Source organism: Ceratotherium simum, chromosome 24, assembly GCF_057802395.1.
Source record: "Ceratotherium simum simum isolate JZ-2026a chromosome 24, ASM5780239v1, whole genome shotgun sequence".
NCBI lineage: Eukaryota > Metazoa > Chordata > Mammalia > Perissodactyla > Rhinocerotidae > Ceratotherium > Ceratotherium simum.
The window spans coordinates 36,116,635-36,136,790 of record NC_141923.1 but is presented as its reverse complement, the minus strand read 5'-3'; the positions used below and the strand labels follow the sequence as shown (position 1 = coordinate 36,136,790).

Sequence of the window (20,156 nt, the reverse complement as noted above, 5' to 3'; positions counted from 1 at the left end):
TTCCAGCTCACCCTTAACAAGCCTACTCTCTTAAAATGAACAGAGGCTGGCATACCAGAATACTTTAGTTTTGCAAAATATATGCTAAGACGTTAACAACAAAATATCATTAAATATTTTGCAAATATAAAATGCTAAAAGTATACGTATCTAGACATATAGTTGCAGGAATGACAATTTCAGGATATTCCTTTATTATTGTCTAAAATCAAGAATGTAAATTCATTTCTCTATCTTAGATCTCCATCTATAAAATGTACTTAATGTTGCTTTTCACACAAAATGTAATAGGATGACAACAAATGATTTATATCTGTCAAATCCTCTGAGCTTCTTAAAATAATATCACTGTATTAGAAGGGCAGAATGTTTGTGACTTTATGCTATTGCCTGCCATAAAAGGAAACTGAGAGAGAGTCAGAAAGTGGATTCAGATAACAAAATAAACTATTTGGAATGACACTAATAATTTTACCAGTATTATTTCCTCATATTGGAACTTGTAAAGAACATGGCTGCTATTAAAGAATGGAGGACAAATGTCCAATGGAAGGAGTAACCATTTCAGATAATCATTAATGACAGACACACTGATGAGAATTTACAGGAAGAATCCAAGTTTCTTCAAAAGATGCTGAGAAGAAAGAAGCAAACTGTTGGAAATGTGGGGTTTGAAAAGGAACTGTTGTCAGTTTCACTGAGCGAGAGAGAGACCAAAGGTCAAAGGCAGTAATGTGGAAGAAGCAGTTGATTGTGCTGGAAGGACCGATGAATATAAGAGGAAGTAAATTATACTCCTTTATGAAGATTGAAGGTAGCATTATAGTGATGGATGTCATTGGGATAATTTAAGTGTTTTCCCCTCAGCTTTTTCACCCCTTGCCATAAGTTTGATTGCAGCATATAATGTAATATCCTTGTGTGTAATAATCCTCAGGGTGAAACTTTATGTAATGAGAAAATAGGTCAGTTTCTTTTAGGAGGTGATTTTGAATAGGGTTTTGAAAATTTTTAAATAACTTTCAAATGTAGACATTTGAACCAATGAGAAAATAACTTAGTTTTGAATAAATATAATAGAATCTTATTATAATGTGTCTCTTGCTTGCTATGCTTCAAGACTACATTGTATTGGAGACCCCCATTATAACGAGGTCACTTTAGTATAGCCCTATTGATGAGGTTCAAAAGAGAGTCACATCATGCCAATTTTCCACTATGGTTAAACAGGGTGTTTAGAGGTTTATATGTGATACTATGATATGAGTTCTATTTATGGGCCCCATTTACTTTCCTTTCTCATGCCCTCCTTTTGCCATTTTCAAAACTTACCTATACTATACCCTGTCCCTTAAGGTGGAGCTGCTCAGTGACGTGGATAGACAAGTGAATATCACCATTAGTATTAAGTACTAATTAGAGGAATGAGAGGGCTGCTTTGATATAATATTGAAAACAGATCCTAGTATAAATCCACCTTTTCTCGTAGATGTTTCTTGGGCAGCAGTATTAACAACAATGTTCTAGTTTATCTTTGCTCAAACTTTAGTTATTACTCTTTGCCTTCTAAATATAAAATACCTTAGGACAGAGGTCAGCAAACTTATTCTTTAAGGACCAGATAGTAAATATTTTAGGCTTTGTGGGCTATATAGTCTCTGTCATAACTACTCAACTCTGCCAGCCCTGTAACACAAAAGCTGCCATAAGACAATATAAATGAATGGGCCTTGCTATGCCCTAATAAAACTTTATTTGTGGTCACTTAAATTGGATTTCATATAATTTTCACATGTCATGAAATATTATTCTTCTTTTGATTTTTTTTCAATCATTTAAAAATGTAAAGATCACTCTTAGATTGTGGGCCATGTAAAAACCAGGCAGCAGGCAGGATTTGTCCCATTGGCTGTGGTTTGCCAACCCCTGTTTTAGAACATTCCTATGCTAGAGTGTACTAGCATCTGCTTTGTTAATCAAAAGCTCATAGTATGTGAGCTTTCTCTCTGAGAATTTAAGACAGAGAAAGGAGATGCCCCACAAGAAATTAACACTTCATAGACTCAAATATGTGCTGAGTGCCTGCTTGTATACAGATGCCAAGAATTGTTCAAGATATTGGGGATACAGTAATGAACAAAGAAGTCAAAAGTTCCTGCCTTTATGGAATTTACATTTTAGTGGAGTGACACAAATATAAGTAACAAGTAAAATGTATAGTATTAGAGATAGTGATAAGTACTGTGGATAAAAATAAACCAGGGAAGGTAGACAGGTAGTGCAGGCAGGAAAGAGGTTTGTAATTTTAAATAAAGCCATCAAGGAAAGCTTCACTGATAAGGTGACATTTGAGCAAAGACCTAAAGGAGGAGAGGGAGCAATCCATGGATCACGTAGAACCTGTGTATCACCCTTAGTATGGAGAGTTTTGAGCAGAGGCATGACATGATCTGACTTGTAGTTTAACCATCTAGGGACACCATTTAGGAGGCTATTGAAATAACCTAAGTGAAAACTGATAGTGATTTAGACCAATGATAGAGGTGGAAGTAGTGAGAAATACATTATTGATATATTTTGAAGTTAGAGGTAACAGATGGAATAAGAGAAAGAGAGAAGTCAGGTATAAGACCAGGATTTGGACTTGGGCAGTTGGAAGGATGGAGTTGCCATTTACTGAGATGGAGAAGGAAGATCAGGAGTTTTACTTTGGAAACTTGAACTGCCTTTAGATATCCAAGTGGAGATGTTAAGTTGGCAGTTACATATATGCATCTGGAGTTCAGAGGAGAAGTCTGGGCTAGAGATAGTATTTTTTAGAGTCATCAACACCTTAATGAAATTAAAATGCATGACAATTGATGAGATCACCAAGGTATTTACTAGTATTACTATTTATTGATTGATATTACTGCCCCTGCTTCCTTTCTCACCTGCTTTCAAAGAGGTAGGTGGTTTCTAGTAACCTATTTACTCTACTCACTCACAAAGGGTGGAAGGGATCCCACTGAATCAGAAACCTGACCTATACAGGAAGTACCATTAGTTGGCCATCCTCAAATTTTGCCATGGTGTAAACATGGGAGTGAATTTTCCCAAGTACCTCCTTCCTGGAAACTGTTTGCATTAGAGGTAAGTGTGAAAGGGGAGGTTGTGGGAAATGATGGGGTAAGGGCTTCCGAAACCTTTCCCAAACTTCAGAAATGGCTTGATTCTGAGGAAGGGAGAAGGTTCAGGCTGGTTCTTATTTCCCTGAACCAGTTCATACAGCCCTAAATTTGACCTGCTTTCCTCAACCCGAGAGTCAGAAATCCCTTTTCTCTTCTGTTTTTCTGCTGCAGAAATTCCCAACATTCCCATTTTGTGGGCTCCAGAAAGGGGTAAGCGAAGACTTCAATCCCAGCCAATCATTTCCAGATTAATAATTTTTAGTGTTTTGGTTTCTTTTATCATCATAAAAAATGCTTGGACCCATTTTCCCCATCTGTTTAATTTCCTTGTGGATTGTTATGTATCTATGTTCTAGGGTCATTCTAGGGCAATAGAGTTCAGATCCATCTGCTGTTTCCATTTGTGTGCTATTCTCTTGTGGATTCTCATATACAGTTTATGGATGACTGTTTCCTAGATGGAAGACACCCAACTCAGGGGACTGCTTCACTTTCAATCTCATCTTTTCCTGGATGGTGTTTTGTTCCCCTGCTGACAGCTTTTCACTAAGCTACCCAGTGGCTTCTGATGATCTGTCATTGCTTCTCGGCTGTTCTGTCTTCCTGCTTTGACTGCCTTTGATTTTTGTCTCTATTTTTTACCCCACTTTACTCATCTGCTGAATGATTTGCATTCCTCACTCTCTGGTGCTTTGTCTGTCAGCAAATGGCCTGATACTGCCATATCCATCTGCTGTTTTAGCATTTTAGACTGCCCAGCATTGTCTATCTGCTCTCCTACCACTCTCCTGTACCATCGCCTTTCAAGTGCTATGCCATCTGCCTGCCTGATCTTGCCCTGCCCAGTCTGTGCCTGTAAGATTATAAGTAGGTTCAGATTGTTTAGCACTTCTGCTACCTATCTCCACTTGCCTTGTGCCACCAAGTTGGACTGCTGACTAAGTTTGCTTGACTGCTATCTCCTCTATCTATTTGCTGCACATGGCTGCCCCGTTAATTAACTTGAGACATTGCATTCATATCCTATGTACTCAGCCTTGCAACTTGCTCATTGGCTCGTATTGCCTCCTTTCTACTTCCCTGCATCTGATAAATCAGTGGCATTATTCCTCTGTTGTCTTGTAACCCAGATCAGATTTTATTTCCAAGAAAACTGTTGCCTACGTATTATCCAAACATTTCTTAGAAATAGGAAAATGCTTCGCTATTTAACAGTCCAGTCCAGTTTACTCCTAAACTGACTTTTAAACTCACTACCACCTGTCCTTTCTGCCTTTTTATACAACTCCACATTCTTCCCTTTATTTAAGAATAGACTTTTTCGAAATCATTTATCATCTTTGCTTCAGTTGCTTTTTCACATCATATATTGTGTCCTTTTGTTCCTTGTGTATGGGATCTTTCAATAATTTTCCATATACTAAATTTATTTCTTAATTTTTTTTCCCTATTTTTCAAGAGGTTCATGAGGACAAATTACTCCTATTGATTTTATCTTTAAGACTAGAAGAATTTTTTGAAACTTATCATTTCTAGAAATAATAAATTTAGTTATCTTATAATTCTTTATAGTTAAGAGTCAAGTAGCTTTCTACTCTGCTCTATTTTTTCCTTTGAGAGTGACATTTCTCAGCTGCCCCATGACTTATGTAATATCAGTTCTTTAGAGATCCTTTTGTTGTATTTATCTCTCCCTCCTTTTAGACTATCTTTTCTTGTGTTTGGGTAAACTTTTAAAATTGACGTTTTTCCATTATTTTCTAAGTACTTGGCATCTAAAAAGAACTTGGAGTATAAAATTATCTGCACTGTGAAGTTTGTTGTCTTATTCACTTATATCTAAATGACAGACAAGATCAAACAAGAAGTAGATAAGAATTTTGGTGAAATTTGTAAATAATTTCAACTCTAAGGAGATTTAAAGTGTAGTGTGTATGTGTGCATGCAAGGTTTGAAATGTTCTATATATCTACAACATCATTGTGCTTGAAGTGTGGAAAATGCTGAGTATCCATATTAAATTTTATTTTATTTTTACTAAAAATGCAAGGGAAAGAGAAAAGGTAAAAGCTAAAAAGAGAGTGACAAATTTAGGGGATATAGAAAAAAGATATGGACACAGTTTTTAATTTTTTTCTTTTCCTTTAATAGTAGAGATAAAATTAGTATGAAGAAAAATGCTGCTCTAGGAAAGTCAAGAAAATCATTTCAGTAGCTTTTTATTCTTTTTATTGTGGTAAAATACACATAACATAAAATTTACCATTTTAACCATTTTTAAGTGTACAATTCGGTAGCATTAGTATATTCACAGTTTTGTGCAGCCATCACCACTATCTGTTTCCAGAACTTTTTCATCATCCCAAACAGAAACTGTGTACCCATTAAGCAATAATAACTCCTCATTCCTCCCTCCCCCAGCCCCTGGTAACCTCTATTTCACTTTCTGTCTCTGAATTTGCCTATTCTAAGTACCTCATATAAGTGAAATCACCCAATTTTTGTCCTTCTATGTCTGACTTATTTCACTTAACATAATATTTTCAAGGTTCATCCATGTTGTAGCATATATCAGAATTTCATTCCTTTTTAAGACTAAAATTCCATTGTATGTATATACCACAATTTGTTTATCCATTCATCTATTGATGGACACTTGAGTTTTTCCATCTTTTGGCTATTACGAATAATGCTACTATGAACATTGTTGTGCAAGTATCTGGGGTTTTTTCCATTCTTTTGAGTATTTACTTAGAAGTGGATTCAGTAGCTTTTTTTCTTTCTTTCTTTTTTTTTTTTTGTTAGGAAGATTAGCCCTGAGCTAACATCTGTGGCCAATCCTCCTCTTTTTGCTGAAGAAGATTGGCCCTGGGCTAACATCTGTGCCCATCTTCCTCGACTTTTTTTTTTTTTTGGTACGTGGGACACCTGCCACAGCATGGCTTGATAAGCAGTGCGTTAAGTTCTGGGACCGCACCTGCTAAACCCGGGCCACCGAAGTGGAGCGTGCAAACTTAACCACTAGGCCACCAGGCCGGCCCCATCAGTAGCTTTTAATATTTTTGTCTAAGAAGAAATTAAATTAATAGCAAAGACATAAGGGAAACTACATAATTAACACAGAAGATGGAAGTCCAAGATATTGTATTAGGAGCAGAAGAAATTATAAACTTTTAGAAAGGCTACAGAAAGTCAAGTGACATTTAGAAGATCCTATATTCTGAGAATGAAAGGGAGAATGAAGTTGAAATAACATAAGTATGGATGTTTGAAGGATAGCAAAAATGATTCTGAAGAAGGTTGAATTAAAAAAATATACCAACTTTAGGACAGAATGATGGCATGTCTTTGAAATGGAATAATGTGGGCTTTTAGAGAAGAGGTAGGCATTTGAAAGGCAAGGTTTAAATGAAGATAATGGGACTGAGATGAGGCAACCAGGTTGTGTTTAGAGGAACCATCAATAGGAATAGGAATTCATTTCAGTTCAGGTCCTCAACCCTGGATACCCAGCCTTCTACCTGTAGAGATTTTTCTAAAAAGATTCCTGTCCCCAACCCCCAGAGATTCTGATTCGGTAGGTTGGGATATGGTTTAGGCAGTGTGTGTATGCATGTGTGTGTGTGTTTTAATCCACTGGTAAAACACAATGTGAGTTAAATCGAACTCTGTACCACAGTGTCTTAGACCTTACAAGAATTACAAAAGTTGGAAAGACTTGGTCCTTTTCTTCTAGAAATTTAAAACAGGAGTAATTATGCAATAATAATAGATTTAGGAAAGAAGACTTTCAATACATTAGGTAATATTGTTTTCACTTGTTAACTCAAAATTTTTTAGTGATTTTACATACTCTATCCAGCATTTCTCAGCCAAGGTTCCTCATCAAAACTATCAAACACAGAAAATGATTTCAGTGACTATCTTCTCAATTCTCCCAAAGGTAGTACATAAACTAGTACTATTCTGTATGCATAGGAGAGAAGCTAATTCATTACATCCAATAATTCTCCCAGAACCTATTAAAAAAGGCTTGCTTCTGTGCCATGTAGTCTGTTAGGAGTATGTGACACAAAGATAAGGCCTTGCTCTTGAGGAGCTTATATTCCAATGAAGGGAAAAAGACATATAACAAAAAATGCATTTCTAATATGATCCACAAAATTTTGTTATTTTCTTCTAATTCTTCAGGGAAAATGTTCCAAGTCAGAGTGATTGTATAGTATCAGGAAATCCTTTCACCTCTTCTAAGCATCATTGATTCAGGAATAAGAATGTCTTCTATATTAATGCGTCATCACAGTTAAGGATTCTGGTAATAGTTTAAAAGCCAATAAGAATTTCTTTAATCTTAAAACCTAGAGCATTCAATGACAGATTAGTGATTTCATTGGTAGCATTACCTAAAGCCAAAGTTACTAGTTTTATAGTGGAAGAGTAGAGAATGGCTGGAGATAAATAGGTAATGAATGTTCAGGAGGTTGGTTACTGAATGTAATTGCAAGCACAATGAGGGATTTTCCCCCCTGATTACAACGATATACTAATATTGAAAATGTTTGGGAATTTAACTTATTCTGTCAACTAAAGCTCACTTGAATTCCTGGTGTCCTAAGTTTCTATCATGTTTACTAGTTTTTATTATGGATTTGATTAATTAGTCATTTGAACTAGGAATTTATTTGTCCTCCATGTGTTGATGTGTGCCTTCAAACTTGAGAGCAGTTAGCTTCGTTCCTATTGCTCACTACTTCACACTTATTCCTTTAAAGGAATCTCTTTAAAGTGCAGCACTTAAGATATGTTTCAGTAACCTATTTTTCCTCCCATCTCCTAATGTTCTGCTGAAGTTATTTATTTTAACAGCACAGCTATGAGAAGATCAAAATTCTCATGTCAGGAAAGGAGCACTAAAATAGAAATTACATTCAGATTTAATTTGTCTTCTTAACAATAATGAATAATTTTAAAAGATTTGCTTCACCTCTATTCATTCTGAAAAACATTTTTAATGCAAAAAAAGATTATGCAGATATTTTAAAGTATAAGATCTGTGATAAAGGAAAATATAAGAGTAACATCATTTTATTAAACTTGTTTTATTAATAATAAATAAACTTTTCCTTGTGATCTCTGAAATCCTATTTTTATTTTGAGGAAAACTAAATTGAAAATAGAGTTGTATAACATGTTCTTTTTATGTGAAAGTTAACCTGAAATGGCAGTATCTCTATCACACCCTTATTAGGCTTCAAGTCCTTTTTATATTTAATAACAAGAAAATACTCTAAATTTCCTTGCATTCAGGAGATTTTTTGTAGGCAAACATTGTACATAAACATTTTGTGGAGGTAGTTTCACTTCGGTTTTGAATATAGACAGTGATAATAGCAGGCACTAATAACCAGTCTCTATATCTAATAATCTCTTTTTCTCCCCTTTTGCCTTCCTACCATCAGATATTTCAGTGTTGCTGGCAAAAACTAACACATTACACCTGTGGCACAAGAGGTCCGAGGAAGTGAGAGAGAGATCATTGAGGGAAAGTTAATTGCCTCAGATATAGAAACTATTTCGTACAAAGCTCCTTTAGGTATATTTAACAGTCTTTAATTTTATGAGCATCAAAATCAATACCTGAAAAGTTCACTAGTTAGATATTTGGATGTTTATAAAATACAAACCACTCCCAAACTTTTTGTATTTATCTCTGAGTGCTTTTTAGATTTCTTATAATATTTAGTATTTATGAAGAAATAGAGGTTATTTTCTATTCATATCAGCAGCAGAAAAACATCTCAGATGTTCAGGAATCAAATTTTGTTTGGTTTGTTCATAGCTGTATTACAGTAGTAGATGTGTATTTACTTTGCAATTAAAGGTAATAATCCTGTTATAGAGATCTTAAGCAAATATTCTGAAAGGAAATATGTCTTATAAGTTATTTTCTCATTCTCAACTCAATGCCTTCTGGTCAAAATTAAGATCAATCTTGTGAGAGGGGTAAAAGACAAAGCCTTTTAGATATCCTCCTTCTCATTAAGTTAGTTACTAAAAAATAAAACTTAAGACCATCTGCAGATAGCTCGTATTTTATTAACAAGAAAATTTGTCTTAAATTTCCATACTTCCTGGTTAGTGTTAGAATATTAGGATCACAACATTTTGTGTATTATAGGTGTTCAATAAGAGCAAAAAATGGTGACCTTTTTATTGTGACATGGTATTAAAGATGAGATTTTAACCAAAAAGTATTTGGTCGTTTAGGAAAAGGAAAAGATGAAGATTTTTTATTTCTCTTGCCTTTTACTAATAGCTTAAAAAAAACACTCCTATTTTTTTCTGAATATAGTTTTCTAAATATGGTTTATATGGTTTTTGCCAAAAAAGAGTTTGGGAAATACAGAAAAGCAAAATGAAGTGAATAACAACCACCAATAATCTTGACACATAATTATTAGCTAGGACTAATTGATTAATTTATGCAATTGGGAACCCATTATCTACCCTTGGATTTCTTAATAACATCGTCCCAATTGTTACCATAGCTACTAAAATTTACTGTGCACTTATGTGTGCCAGGCATTGTGATAAGAACTTTATATAATATCTTATTTAATCCTCACAACAAACATACACAACAGGTACCACTTTACAGATAAGAAAAGTAGATTTATAAAGATTAAATCATTCAGTAAGTTAACCCAGGTCACAGAGCTAGTAGAAGGTAATAGAACTAGAATTTGAACTAGGTAGTCTTGACTCCAGAGCCTTGCTCTGAACCACTCTCCTTTTCATATAAATTAAGCCTTTTTTCCATTTAGTAACTGTTATACAGAAGAAAAAAAAAAGATTTGTCAATTACTACAGCGTATAAACAAGCCATAAGTAATTTAATTTCCCTGCCATTAATCATTTAGATTCTGTCTTATTTTCTATTATAAACATTCTCTTTATATAAATTGTCATATACATCTTGGATTATCACTTTAGAAATATTTCCTTAAAATAGAATAAGTGAGTCAAAATTAAGTCTCGTAATATATATTGCCGAATTGCCCTCCAGAATATATGTGCAAATTTATGTATTCGTACTATCAGTTTATGAAAGTGCACATCTATTATAATTTTTAATCTTACCAGTTTGGTAGATGAAAATTGTATGCCTTTATTGGCATACTGTAGACTAGTAATGAAATTAAACACTTTTCTTGTATTTGTTCAGTTTTGTTTCTTCTTTTATAAACTGCCTATTTTCTTTGTTCAGTTTTCTTTTGGCTCAGTAGCCTGTTCTTAAAGACTGATTCTAATTACAAAGAAAAGTTTAAGGAATTGCTTGTCAGGAAATAATTTTGGCAGAGTCAGATTTATATTTTAACTATATCATTTTGACACATAAATATAAAACCAATTTTTTTTCTCTTTTCTCAAACTCCATTAACATAATAGTACTGAATTATTTCATTACTCAGCCTCTTACATCAGAGGTCAAACTCAAAACACATCCTGAATCAAAGGCATGCAGTTAATAAAATACAAACACGTTATTTTCTAACAAGCTATTTATGCCCTTTATGAGTGTTTTTTTATAGCTGATGCGAATAGTTTATTTTCTAACTATTCTTTTCTTCCGGAATGTTCATGTTAAATATTTTATAGATAGAAAATTACTGAACCTTAATATTTTAGAATTAATGGTCCATTTATAGATACAAACCTTGGAAAATAATTTATAATTAGAATATTGAATACACATCCCTACTATTAGCAGTCATTTTTAAAAATACCAAATATACACTCCTATTTACGCAATTATTTTGCTTGGCAAACTCATTTTTCTGCATTGGAATTCCAAAGGAAACAGTATTCTAGCATGCAATTAATGTGAATTACATTTGATATAGCTAGACATTTAAAGCATTTTATAAACTTTTTCTGACAGAGCTTAACTTTCCCTCCAGTGTTCAAAAGAGCCTGTTTTTTTAGTCACCCCTAACATGCAAACCATTTCATGCTGAAAGTTTTTTGATAAGTAAATTGTTTAGCACTTGGCTTGTATTTTTCCACAGAAACATTTATTTATATAAGTGATTCTCAACCAGCGGCGTTTTTGGTCCCCAGGGGATATTTGACAATGCCTGGTGACATTTTTGGTTGTCACAACTGGAGGGATACTACTGACATCCGGTGAGGTGAGAGGCCAGGAATGCTGCTAAACATCCTACAATGCACTGGACAGCCCCTACAAAAAAGAATTTCTGGACCAAAATGTTAGTAGTGCAGATATTGCAAAACCCCCATTTACATAATATTGTTGAGTCCTCAGTAACTGCCAGCCACTCTGCTGGGGGCTGGGGACACATGGACAGAAAGTTATGATCTTAGCACTTAGAGAAGTTACATTATAATTGGGAAATGGAAAGAATTGGATAAATAAAATATAACATAATCATCAGTATAGTAGTGGTGCATATGTGATATAATTAGGAGCAAGATAAAGTTTGCCTGAGGAACTTAGGAAATTTTCAAAGAAGTGATACTGGGACTATTTCTGTTGTTGTTCTTGTTCTTATTACTTTTTACTTAAATTTACAAAAAGTGCACAAATAGTATAGTTACAGCTTAATGGATTTTCAAAAAATGAACATAACTGTGTAACTAGCATCCAGCTCAAGAAACCAAAATATTATCAGCATCCCAGGAGACCTTCTTATGCCCTCTTTTGGTCACAGCCCAACTCTCAAGAGTAACTACTGTTCTGACTTTTGGCATCATAGTTTATTTTTGTTTTTTATTAAACTTTATATAAATGAAATCATATAGTATGTAGTCTTTTGTGTCTGGATTCTTTGCTCAACATTGTGTTTATAAAGTTGATTCATATTGTTGCATGTAGTTCATTCTTATTACCATACAGTAGGTCATTGTATGAATTTGCCAGTATTTATTAAGCTACGGTAAAGAATTTATTAATTCTACTGTAAAGGCACAATGGCTGAAATCATCAGACTGCCAGTAGGTCAGTCTGGCTGCAGAATGGATTTTGAGGGGGAAGTGGCAAGAGAGAGCCTGGAGAGGTAAGTAGGGTCACGATGGCGTCTCTCTGTCGTATAAAAGGCATTTGGATTTTTTCTGGTAGGAAATGAAGATTTTTTGAAAGATGTTAAACAGTGAAGAGTTTAATGAGATTTGTATTTTAGAAAGACCACTTTGGCAGCAGAATAGAGAATAGGTTGAATGGGAGTAAACTTAGCTATAACGCCAATCAGGATATTATTGGAATATTTAAATAAAAGATGCTGAGAACCTATATGCAGGTGAGGTTAGAAATGGATAGATGACTCCCTCAGGATAGAATTAATAGCACTTTTTGACTAACTGAGAATGGAGATCGCAGAGGACAGTTTCCTGAGCCAACCTTCAAAAACTATTTATATTACTAAATTACAAAATGTGTGCAATGAAGAAAAATAATAGAATTTGATGTTAGTAATTAAAATTGAATTAAAAATAACATCCAAATTTATCTTAGCATTTGAATTTGTAGAAAAACAGATATCATTTGTTGAAAATGAATAAATTGATAGAAATCTTTATGGAGAATCTGTAGGGAAATTGGTTACAGTCTAGACTAAAGTGAATGGCGTTGCCTCTTTGTTTTCATTTTAATGTAGAAATTACAGCTTCCTTTTTGTTGTTTCAGAATTTCACTATTTTAATTTTTTTTTTTTTTTAAAGATTTTATTTATTCAATTTTTTCCCCCCAAAGCCCCAGCAGACAGCTGCATGTCATAGGTTCACATCCTTCCAGTTGCTGTACGTGGGACCCGGCCTCGCGCTGGACGGAGAAGCGGTGCCTCGGGGCGCTCCCGGGATCCGAACCCGGGCCGCCAGCATCAGAGCGCGCGCACTTAACCGCTAAGCCACAGAGCCGGCCCCACTATTTTAATTTTATTTTTATTTTTCACTAAATTTATACATTTAGTCATGAATAAGGTAGTTTTTGGGTCAGGAAGAAAAAATGAGAGAGGTGTGTGCTTGTGTGTGTGTATGTATTCTAAAAGCAGGAGTTGAGAGAGGAAAGAGAAAGGCGTTAAAATATTGTCTCTGTATGAATAAGGAAATTGTCTGAAATGGAATTAACAGAGTTCCCAGTTGTTATCTCTAGGTGGAAAGATTACTGTGTTTTAATTTTGTTTGTGTGTGCATCCCTAAAGAGAATATAGACAGTGAGTCAGCAAGTTCCCCATAGTCACCAGGCAATAGGATCACTTCAAAGATGTATTTATTGATTGCTATCTGAGACAGTAGATAAGCTAATTGTCTCTGTGACCTAGAGAATGAGTGCAATTAAATTTTGATAACAGAGCACTGTCTATCAATGTTTTTGAAGATGAAGAACTCTAACATGAATTTTAAGTTGTAAACTCTTTATTTATAGATATGATTATTCACCTAGAAAACCCAAAAGAATCAATTGAAAAAGTATTAGAATCAAGAAGAGTTTAGCATGGTGGCTGAATATAGAAGTATTTCACTTTATACAAATCTGTACATTGATATTACTTAAATTAGAAACAACCCACTAGAAAAAGATCTCATTTTGCAATAGCAGAATAAAGGGAACTTCATAATAACTAAGAATAAACTTAAGAAATTTGACTGACCTGAATAAAGAAAACTTTATTAAAGGGCATAAAATATACACCATATTTTTAGATGCAAATATTTTTGTGAAATTGTCTATTTACCTTAAATTGATTGATAAATGTGATATAATTCCCAATGGATTTTTGAGGAGGATATACTAAGGTGATTCTAAACGTCATTTTAAAAGAACAAATGTATGAAAATAACTAGTGACTTTTTTTATTGTTGTTGTGAGGAAGATCAGCCCTGAGCTAACATCTGATGCCAATCTTCCACTTTTTGCCAAAGAAGATTGGCCCTGGGCTAACATCCGTGCCCATCTTCCTCCACTTTATATGGGACGCCACCACAGCATGGCTTGACAAGCGGTGCGTCGGTGCGCATCCGGGATCCAAACCTGCAGACCTTGGGCCACCGCAGCGGAGCGCAAGCACTTAACTGCTGCACCACCGGGCTGGCCCCACTAGTGACTTTTTTTAAGTAAAACAGTGAGAGGGCCTTATTCACTCAGATGTAAAAACATAAGGCACAGTGATTAAAATATTTGGTACATTACAGGAAAATAAACTCAAATAAATGCAACCAAATGATATTTCATTAACATACCTATGTGTAAAACTGGAATTTAACATATTGTAAATGTGATACTTTAAGACATTAGAGGAAATAAGGATTGTTCAATAAAAGGTGTTGAGAAAATTGGCTATCCATTTTGGGGGAGAAGATTGATCGTGCAATGCAAAATTAAACTACAGATGAATTAAATATTTAAACATTAAAAACTGGAAGTTTGTGGAGCCGGCCCAGTGGTGTGGCATAGCGGTTAAGTGCACGCACTCCACTTCAGCGGCCTGGTGTTTGCAGGTTGCTATCCCGGGTGCACACCGACGCACCGCTTGTCAAGCCATGCTGTGGCAGCGTCCCATATAACATAGAAAAAGATGGGCATGGATGTTAGTTAGCCCAGGGCTAACCTTTCTCAGCAAAAAGTGGAGGATTGGCATTGGATGTTAGCTCAGCGCTAATCTTCCTCACAAAAAAAAACCCAAAAAACCTGGAAGTTTGTTTTTAAAATTGAGGTTATTTTTATGATCTCTAGGTAAGAGAAAACTTTCTAGGTGAAATATGAAACCCAGAAAATATAATAAAAATATTGATGGAACCCCCTATATAAGCATTAAAAATCTCTCAATGGAAATGTCAACTAAGCAAAAATTGTTAAAAAATGTCAAACTTAAAAATTAATATTTGCAATAGATTTAACTTCCAAGGGTTTAATATTTTCAATATATGAAGTTTTCTAATAATTCAATAGGAAGAACATGGCCATCAATATGGAATAACAGGCAAAGGATATATGCAGGCAATTTGCAAGAGGAAATAAGCAAGTTCCTTTTAAATATATACTCATTATAACTGGTAAGAAATGTAAATTTTAAAAATATTCTGTTGCTTTGTACACAGTTAAGTAACTATTTAAAACTGAGATTGCCTAGAATTGTCAAGGTTTGAGTGAAAAGAGCATTGTTGTTTGGAGCATAAATTGGTACCATCTTTCTGTAGAGCAGTCTGCAATGTGTCAAAAATTTCAATGTAGTGATATAAAATACATCCAATTTATAGGGGAATAAAGCAATTTACAAATAGTCTATGGCCTGGAATAATTGCTGATTTGGTTCTTTGAAAATGCTTCCTACTATAGAAAAACTTGTACAAGGCCATACACTGTCAGTCTTTAGATTCCCTCTCTCCCAAAAAATACCATGAGTTGGAGATCAGAGCACCGAGCAGGAACCAGAACTGTAGAAAGCCCAGGACTTGGGAGATGGAGGAGATGCCCTGAGGACAGAGGCCCATAGCAGCACTGCAGCACTACTTAGCCTTGGACAAGCAGCAATGTGGAAAGTTCAGCCTGGGATTCCCTGAGACTGTGAGACCTTTGTGGGAAGCTGAAGTGGTACCAGGCAGTGGTGCCCTGTGGTGAAAGGTGGAAGCAGAAATAAATTTTTTCCAAAGGAAATTTTCCACAGTTTAGGTCAGCCATACTCCAGCAGATTAAGATCAAGTAATGAATGTACTACCAAAACTCACCAAAGATATCAAACTGTCCCTGGCAAGCCAGGATGTATGGTTATGATGAAAGATCCTATGATGAAAGATCCTGTGATCTGCCTGTGATGAAAGGTCTAAAAGAACACACACACTTACAAAGATAAAAGACATAACAAGAGACTATCCTTGATAAATGAGCAAATTTGGAGGAATATGTATCATTAGGTCAGGACAGCAATAATATCAAATCCTAGGATGCCATGGACTCATTACATTTGTGATTTATATTAAAAGTTATAAAATAATTTCTTGAATAGTATTTGATTTAGAAACAGAGAAGAATTGATAGTTCCTAAGTATCTTAGATGCTTCAAACCTAGTAATCATACTTGACTTTCTTTATTTACTAATATTTAAATAAAATAATTATATTTCAAAACTGAATTGAATATTTAAGTATTGTATTATTTTCTCTTCCTGTATGCAATACTTTCAATTTTCCTACCTCTACCTGCCTTCTCACTTGGATGTTTTGGGGAGCAATTTTTAAAAATCTTTCATCACATAATAAAAATAGTATATATTTAATATAAAAATAATATAATAAGGGGCCGGCCTGGTGGCGCAAGCGGTTAAGTGTGCATGCTCCGCTGCGGCAGCCTTGAGTTCGCCAGTTCGGATCCCGGGCACACACCGACGCACCGCTTGTCAAGCCATGCTGTGGCGGCGTCCCATATAAAGTAGAGGAAGATGGGCATGGATGTTAGCCCAGGGCCAGTATTCCTCAGCAAAAAGGAGGAGGATTGGCAGATGTTAGCTCAGGGCCGATCTTCCTCACAAATAATAATAATAATAATATTCTAAAAGTTTTGCTTCTCTCACGTAATAATTTTGCCTGTCACTTATAATAATTTTACTGTTCCACTTAATTGAAAAACTTTGAAAAATCTTGAGAGCAGTCCATAGAATGATATTAATATGCCAGGATTAAAAACTCACTCATTTTTGAGCCTTATATCATAGTTGTCTATAGTTTAACCAAAAGCAGTGTCTTTTTATCTTTAAAGATTTATGCCCAGAATATATCGTATTAGACTGAAAACATTGTAGTGTCTTGTGTTGCTCTGAGGTAGCACCTAAGTAATTCTGAGGTTACTTTACAGTTATGATAATGATCTGAATTATGTGTCCCCTGCTTTAAATAATGTTTACTGCTTTTAACAGACTAATGTTTTGGATTTCTATTAATTACTATTTATTTAGCTTCCTGACGTACCTCTCTCAATGACACAAGAACAATTCAGATTTATGTTCATTTTTATAAATAACTTTTAAGAGTAGACCTACATTTGCCCTAATTGATTTAGGCCAGATTTATTTTGAGTTGCTGGAAATGAATATATGTCATAATTTCATTCTTTTTTTCTGATTCCTTCGAAGTTTAAACAACTAGTGTTTCTCTTTGATGTTTTCTTGTCATTGCTGCTGACTGTCAGAGACAGGTCTGGCATTAAGGAAAATGTTCTTTGCATAGACCCATCATTTTATAATATAAAAAGCTTATTTTAAAAAATAGAGAATTTGCAAAAGCTGTTGTATCTGAAAATTATTCAGAGAAAATTACAAAAAGTTTGATAGCTTCTGGGCAACTTTCGTTAATTAAAAAAAAAAAAAGTCAGTTCTCTGGAAAACCATGACATGACAGAATCTAGTGATGCCGCTCTCCACAGCCCACCTATTTCTTTCTTTTCTGTCCTTTCCCTAGAGGCAAACTTGGTTTGGTATAGAAGTCTTTACAGTGTTGAGCAAAATGTCAGTTTCCATCTGCTCCATTTAATGTTCCTGCTTTGGGCACCCTCGGCTCTTCGATACTTAGTTTTTATTGTGTGAAGAGAGGACCTGAGTTAACTCTGTTCATAATTATCTTAATATAAAATAATATTGCCTGGTTACCAAATCTTTGAGGTTTGTTTTATAAACCTGAATTTTTTATGTCATTTTTTGTTTGATTCTTGTGATTTTGGTTTGGCTCTTGCATATTCTGAGCCACACTTAGGGGTGCAATTTCTAGAGCGTATCATTGGGCTAAAATGAACAGTAAAGTAGCATTTAAAGAGGAAATGTTATAAATGAGCAGGCTCAGGAGTATGTGTGTATGTTTGTGTGTGTGTTAGTAGGGGTGGTCATTTCTACACATTCTGACTAGGTGATGGGATTTGTTTAGTGCCAGTAGATAGCAACCAACTTTTTCCTCCCCACTCCCACCAGCTGTCCTAATCAAGTCAACTATTCAGTTGCCTATAGCCTTAACCTGAAGAACTCAATCTCAGTCCTAGGACACATGCACACACACCCGCACACGCACATATTATCCTCAGTTTTATGAAGTGTAATCTCTTTTGTTCAAGGATGGACTCTATTTTGACATTTTCCTAAATGTCAAACTTGAAAGTGACGTAGGCTTTATTTGGATACTATTCTCAGCACCATAATCTGGATGTTCTGAAAGAGTCTGGGATCTTTAGAGCTTAAATTACAAATCCTGATTCTGAGATATCAGCCCAAAATTCCATACCAAAAAAATGTATGTGTGTGTGTGCATGCCTGTATGTGTGTACACACTTAAATATATGAACTATGAATCCTTGGAAGAATCTCATAGTTATAAAATACAACGCTTTTTTTATCTTTCAAATTAGAGTGTATATGAGAACTATTATTTAATTTTTTTAAGAATTTTTTATTTTTATGATCTTTTTTGCATTCTTACAGTTTTATCTTTTTCAGTGGCAAAGGATAGCTGTACCTCTTTTCAGAACCGTTTTTAAAAATTAAGCCTCTGACTATTTTTAAGTCCCTTTTTAAGATATTTCTCTTCCAATATAATAAATGTAAAGATTTTCTTTTATCTTGCATGTCAATTTTTTTTTTTTTGTGAGGAAGATCAGCCCTGAGCTAACATCCATGCCAATCCTCCTCTTTTTGTTGATGAGGAAGACTGGCCCTGAGCTAACATCCATGCCCATCTTCCTCCACTTTATGTGGGACGCTGCCTCAGCATGGCCCGACAAGCGGTGCTTTGGTGCGCGCCCAGGATCCGAACCCAGGCTGCCAGCAGCGAGCACGTGCACTTAACCACTATGCCATGGGGCCGGCCCCTAGCATGTCAATTTTATTTAATAAATAATGTGTTCTTCCCTTGATATTTCTTTCAGGTTGTAACTTACTGAATTGTTTTTATCTATTCTTATGTTTGTAGAGACTCTTACAAAGTAGATTTTTCCACTATGAAGTATAATAATGGTTTAAAATCATTTAAAATGATTATGATAAGACACTTATGTTTACTATGAGCAGCAGAGCATTAACTTGAATTGAGTGGAACATTCTCCTATTTCACGTTATTCTGAGTCTTATTCCCATTCTAACAAGAAAAAAGGCCTAGGCTGCTATTGTTTTTACAGCTTTAATTTTTAGTATATTGTTGTTAATGGAAATTAAAAAATTGATATAAACTTTTTTGGTTTACCAATTTGAACAGTTTTATTTACCACAAGTAGTTATGGACATTTGCTTACATTTTTTTCATCTCTGTTTAGGTACATAATTACATTGCTGTTTTCTGTTGGACTTAGGTGAAAGCATAAATCCAGTAGATGCTGTTAGTTCTTTTTTCTTCAAAAGACATTTTCAATCTTCTCACATTCTTTTCCCAATTTACTTCAGAGGTTTTATGCCAATGTCCAAGGCTATATTCCTGGTAACTGGTGTCCCCAAAACTGCGGCTGCTTGATAAATCTTCATTAAGTTTTCAAGATTGTTGCTAGCATGTGGCATTCTTCAAACATCTTCCAGTAATTCATGCACATTCAAAAACAGACATACTTATAGCTTCTGTTCTACACTGCTTCTGATAAAACTATTCAGTTTCACAACTGCTTGACTATAGACCAAACAGCAACTTCTGCAACAGATTTGTGCTTTTTAGTACAAATAATAGTACCCAACATTTGTTAAGCACTTGCTATGTGATAGGAATGATACTGATCATTTTATGTGTTCTATCATATTTAAGCAGAATACAAAGATCATTCCTATGTCTGAATAGGGTATAGTGCCTTATAACCTGAAAGCACATAATAATAGATTAATGGATTAAGTTCAGAATTGGAGTCTACAGACCTGAGTTCCCTTCTGGAGTTTTCTGTTGATTTACTCTGTGGCTTTGGATTAGTCATTAGAACTTATTGACGTGTCTGTTTCTTCACTTACAGAAAGAGAAGT

At 34.8% G+C, this 20,156-nt stretch overlaps 1 protein-coding gene across 5 annotated transcripts in view; it reads left to right on the top strand.

The window, feature by feature from the left end:
• GPHN (gephyrin) overlaps nt 1–20,156 on the top strand; it is a 642,551-nt gene that overhangs the window by 302,810 nt on the left and 319,585 nt on the right. For 3 of the 5 annotated variants that reach the window (XM_087448348.1, XM_014784309.2, XM_014784308.2), the window contains exon 5: nt 3,342–3,380. The exons of the other annotated variants lie outside the window; for them this stretch is intronic. In XM_087448348.1, coding sequence (XP_087304474.1) covers nt 3,342–3,380 — 39 coding nt within the window. The remainder of the gene's footprint in view (nt 1–3,341; nt 3,381–20,156) is intronic. 5 annotated transcript variants of the gene reach the window in all.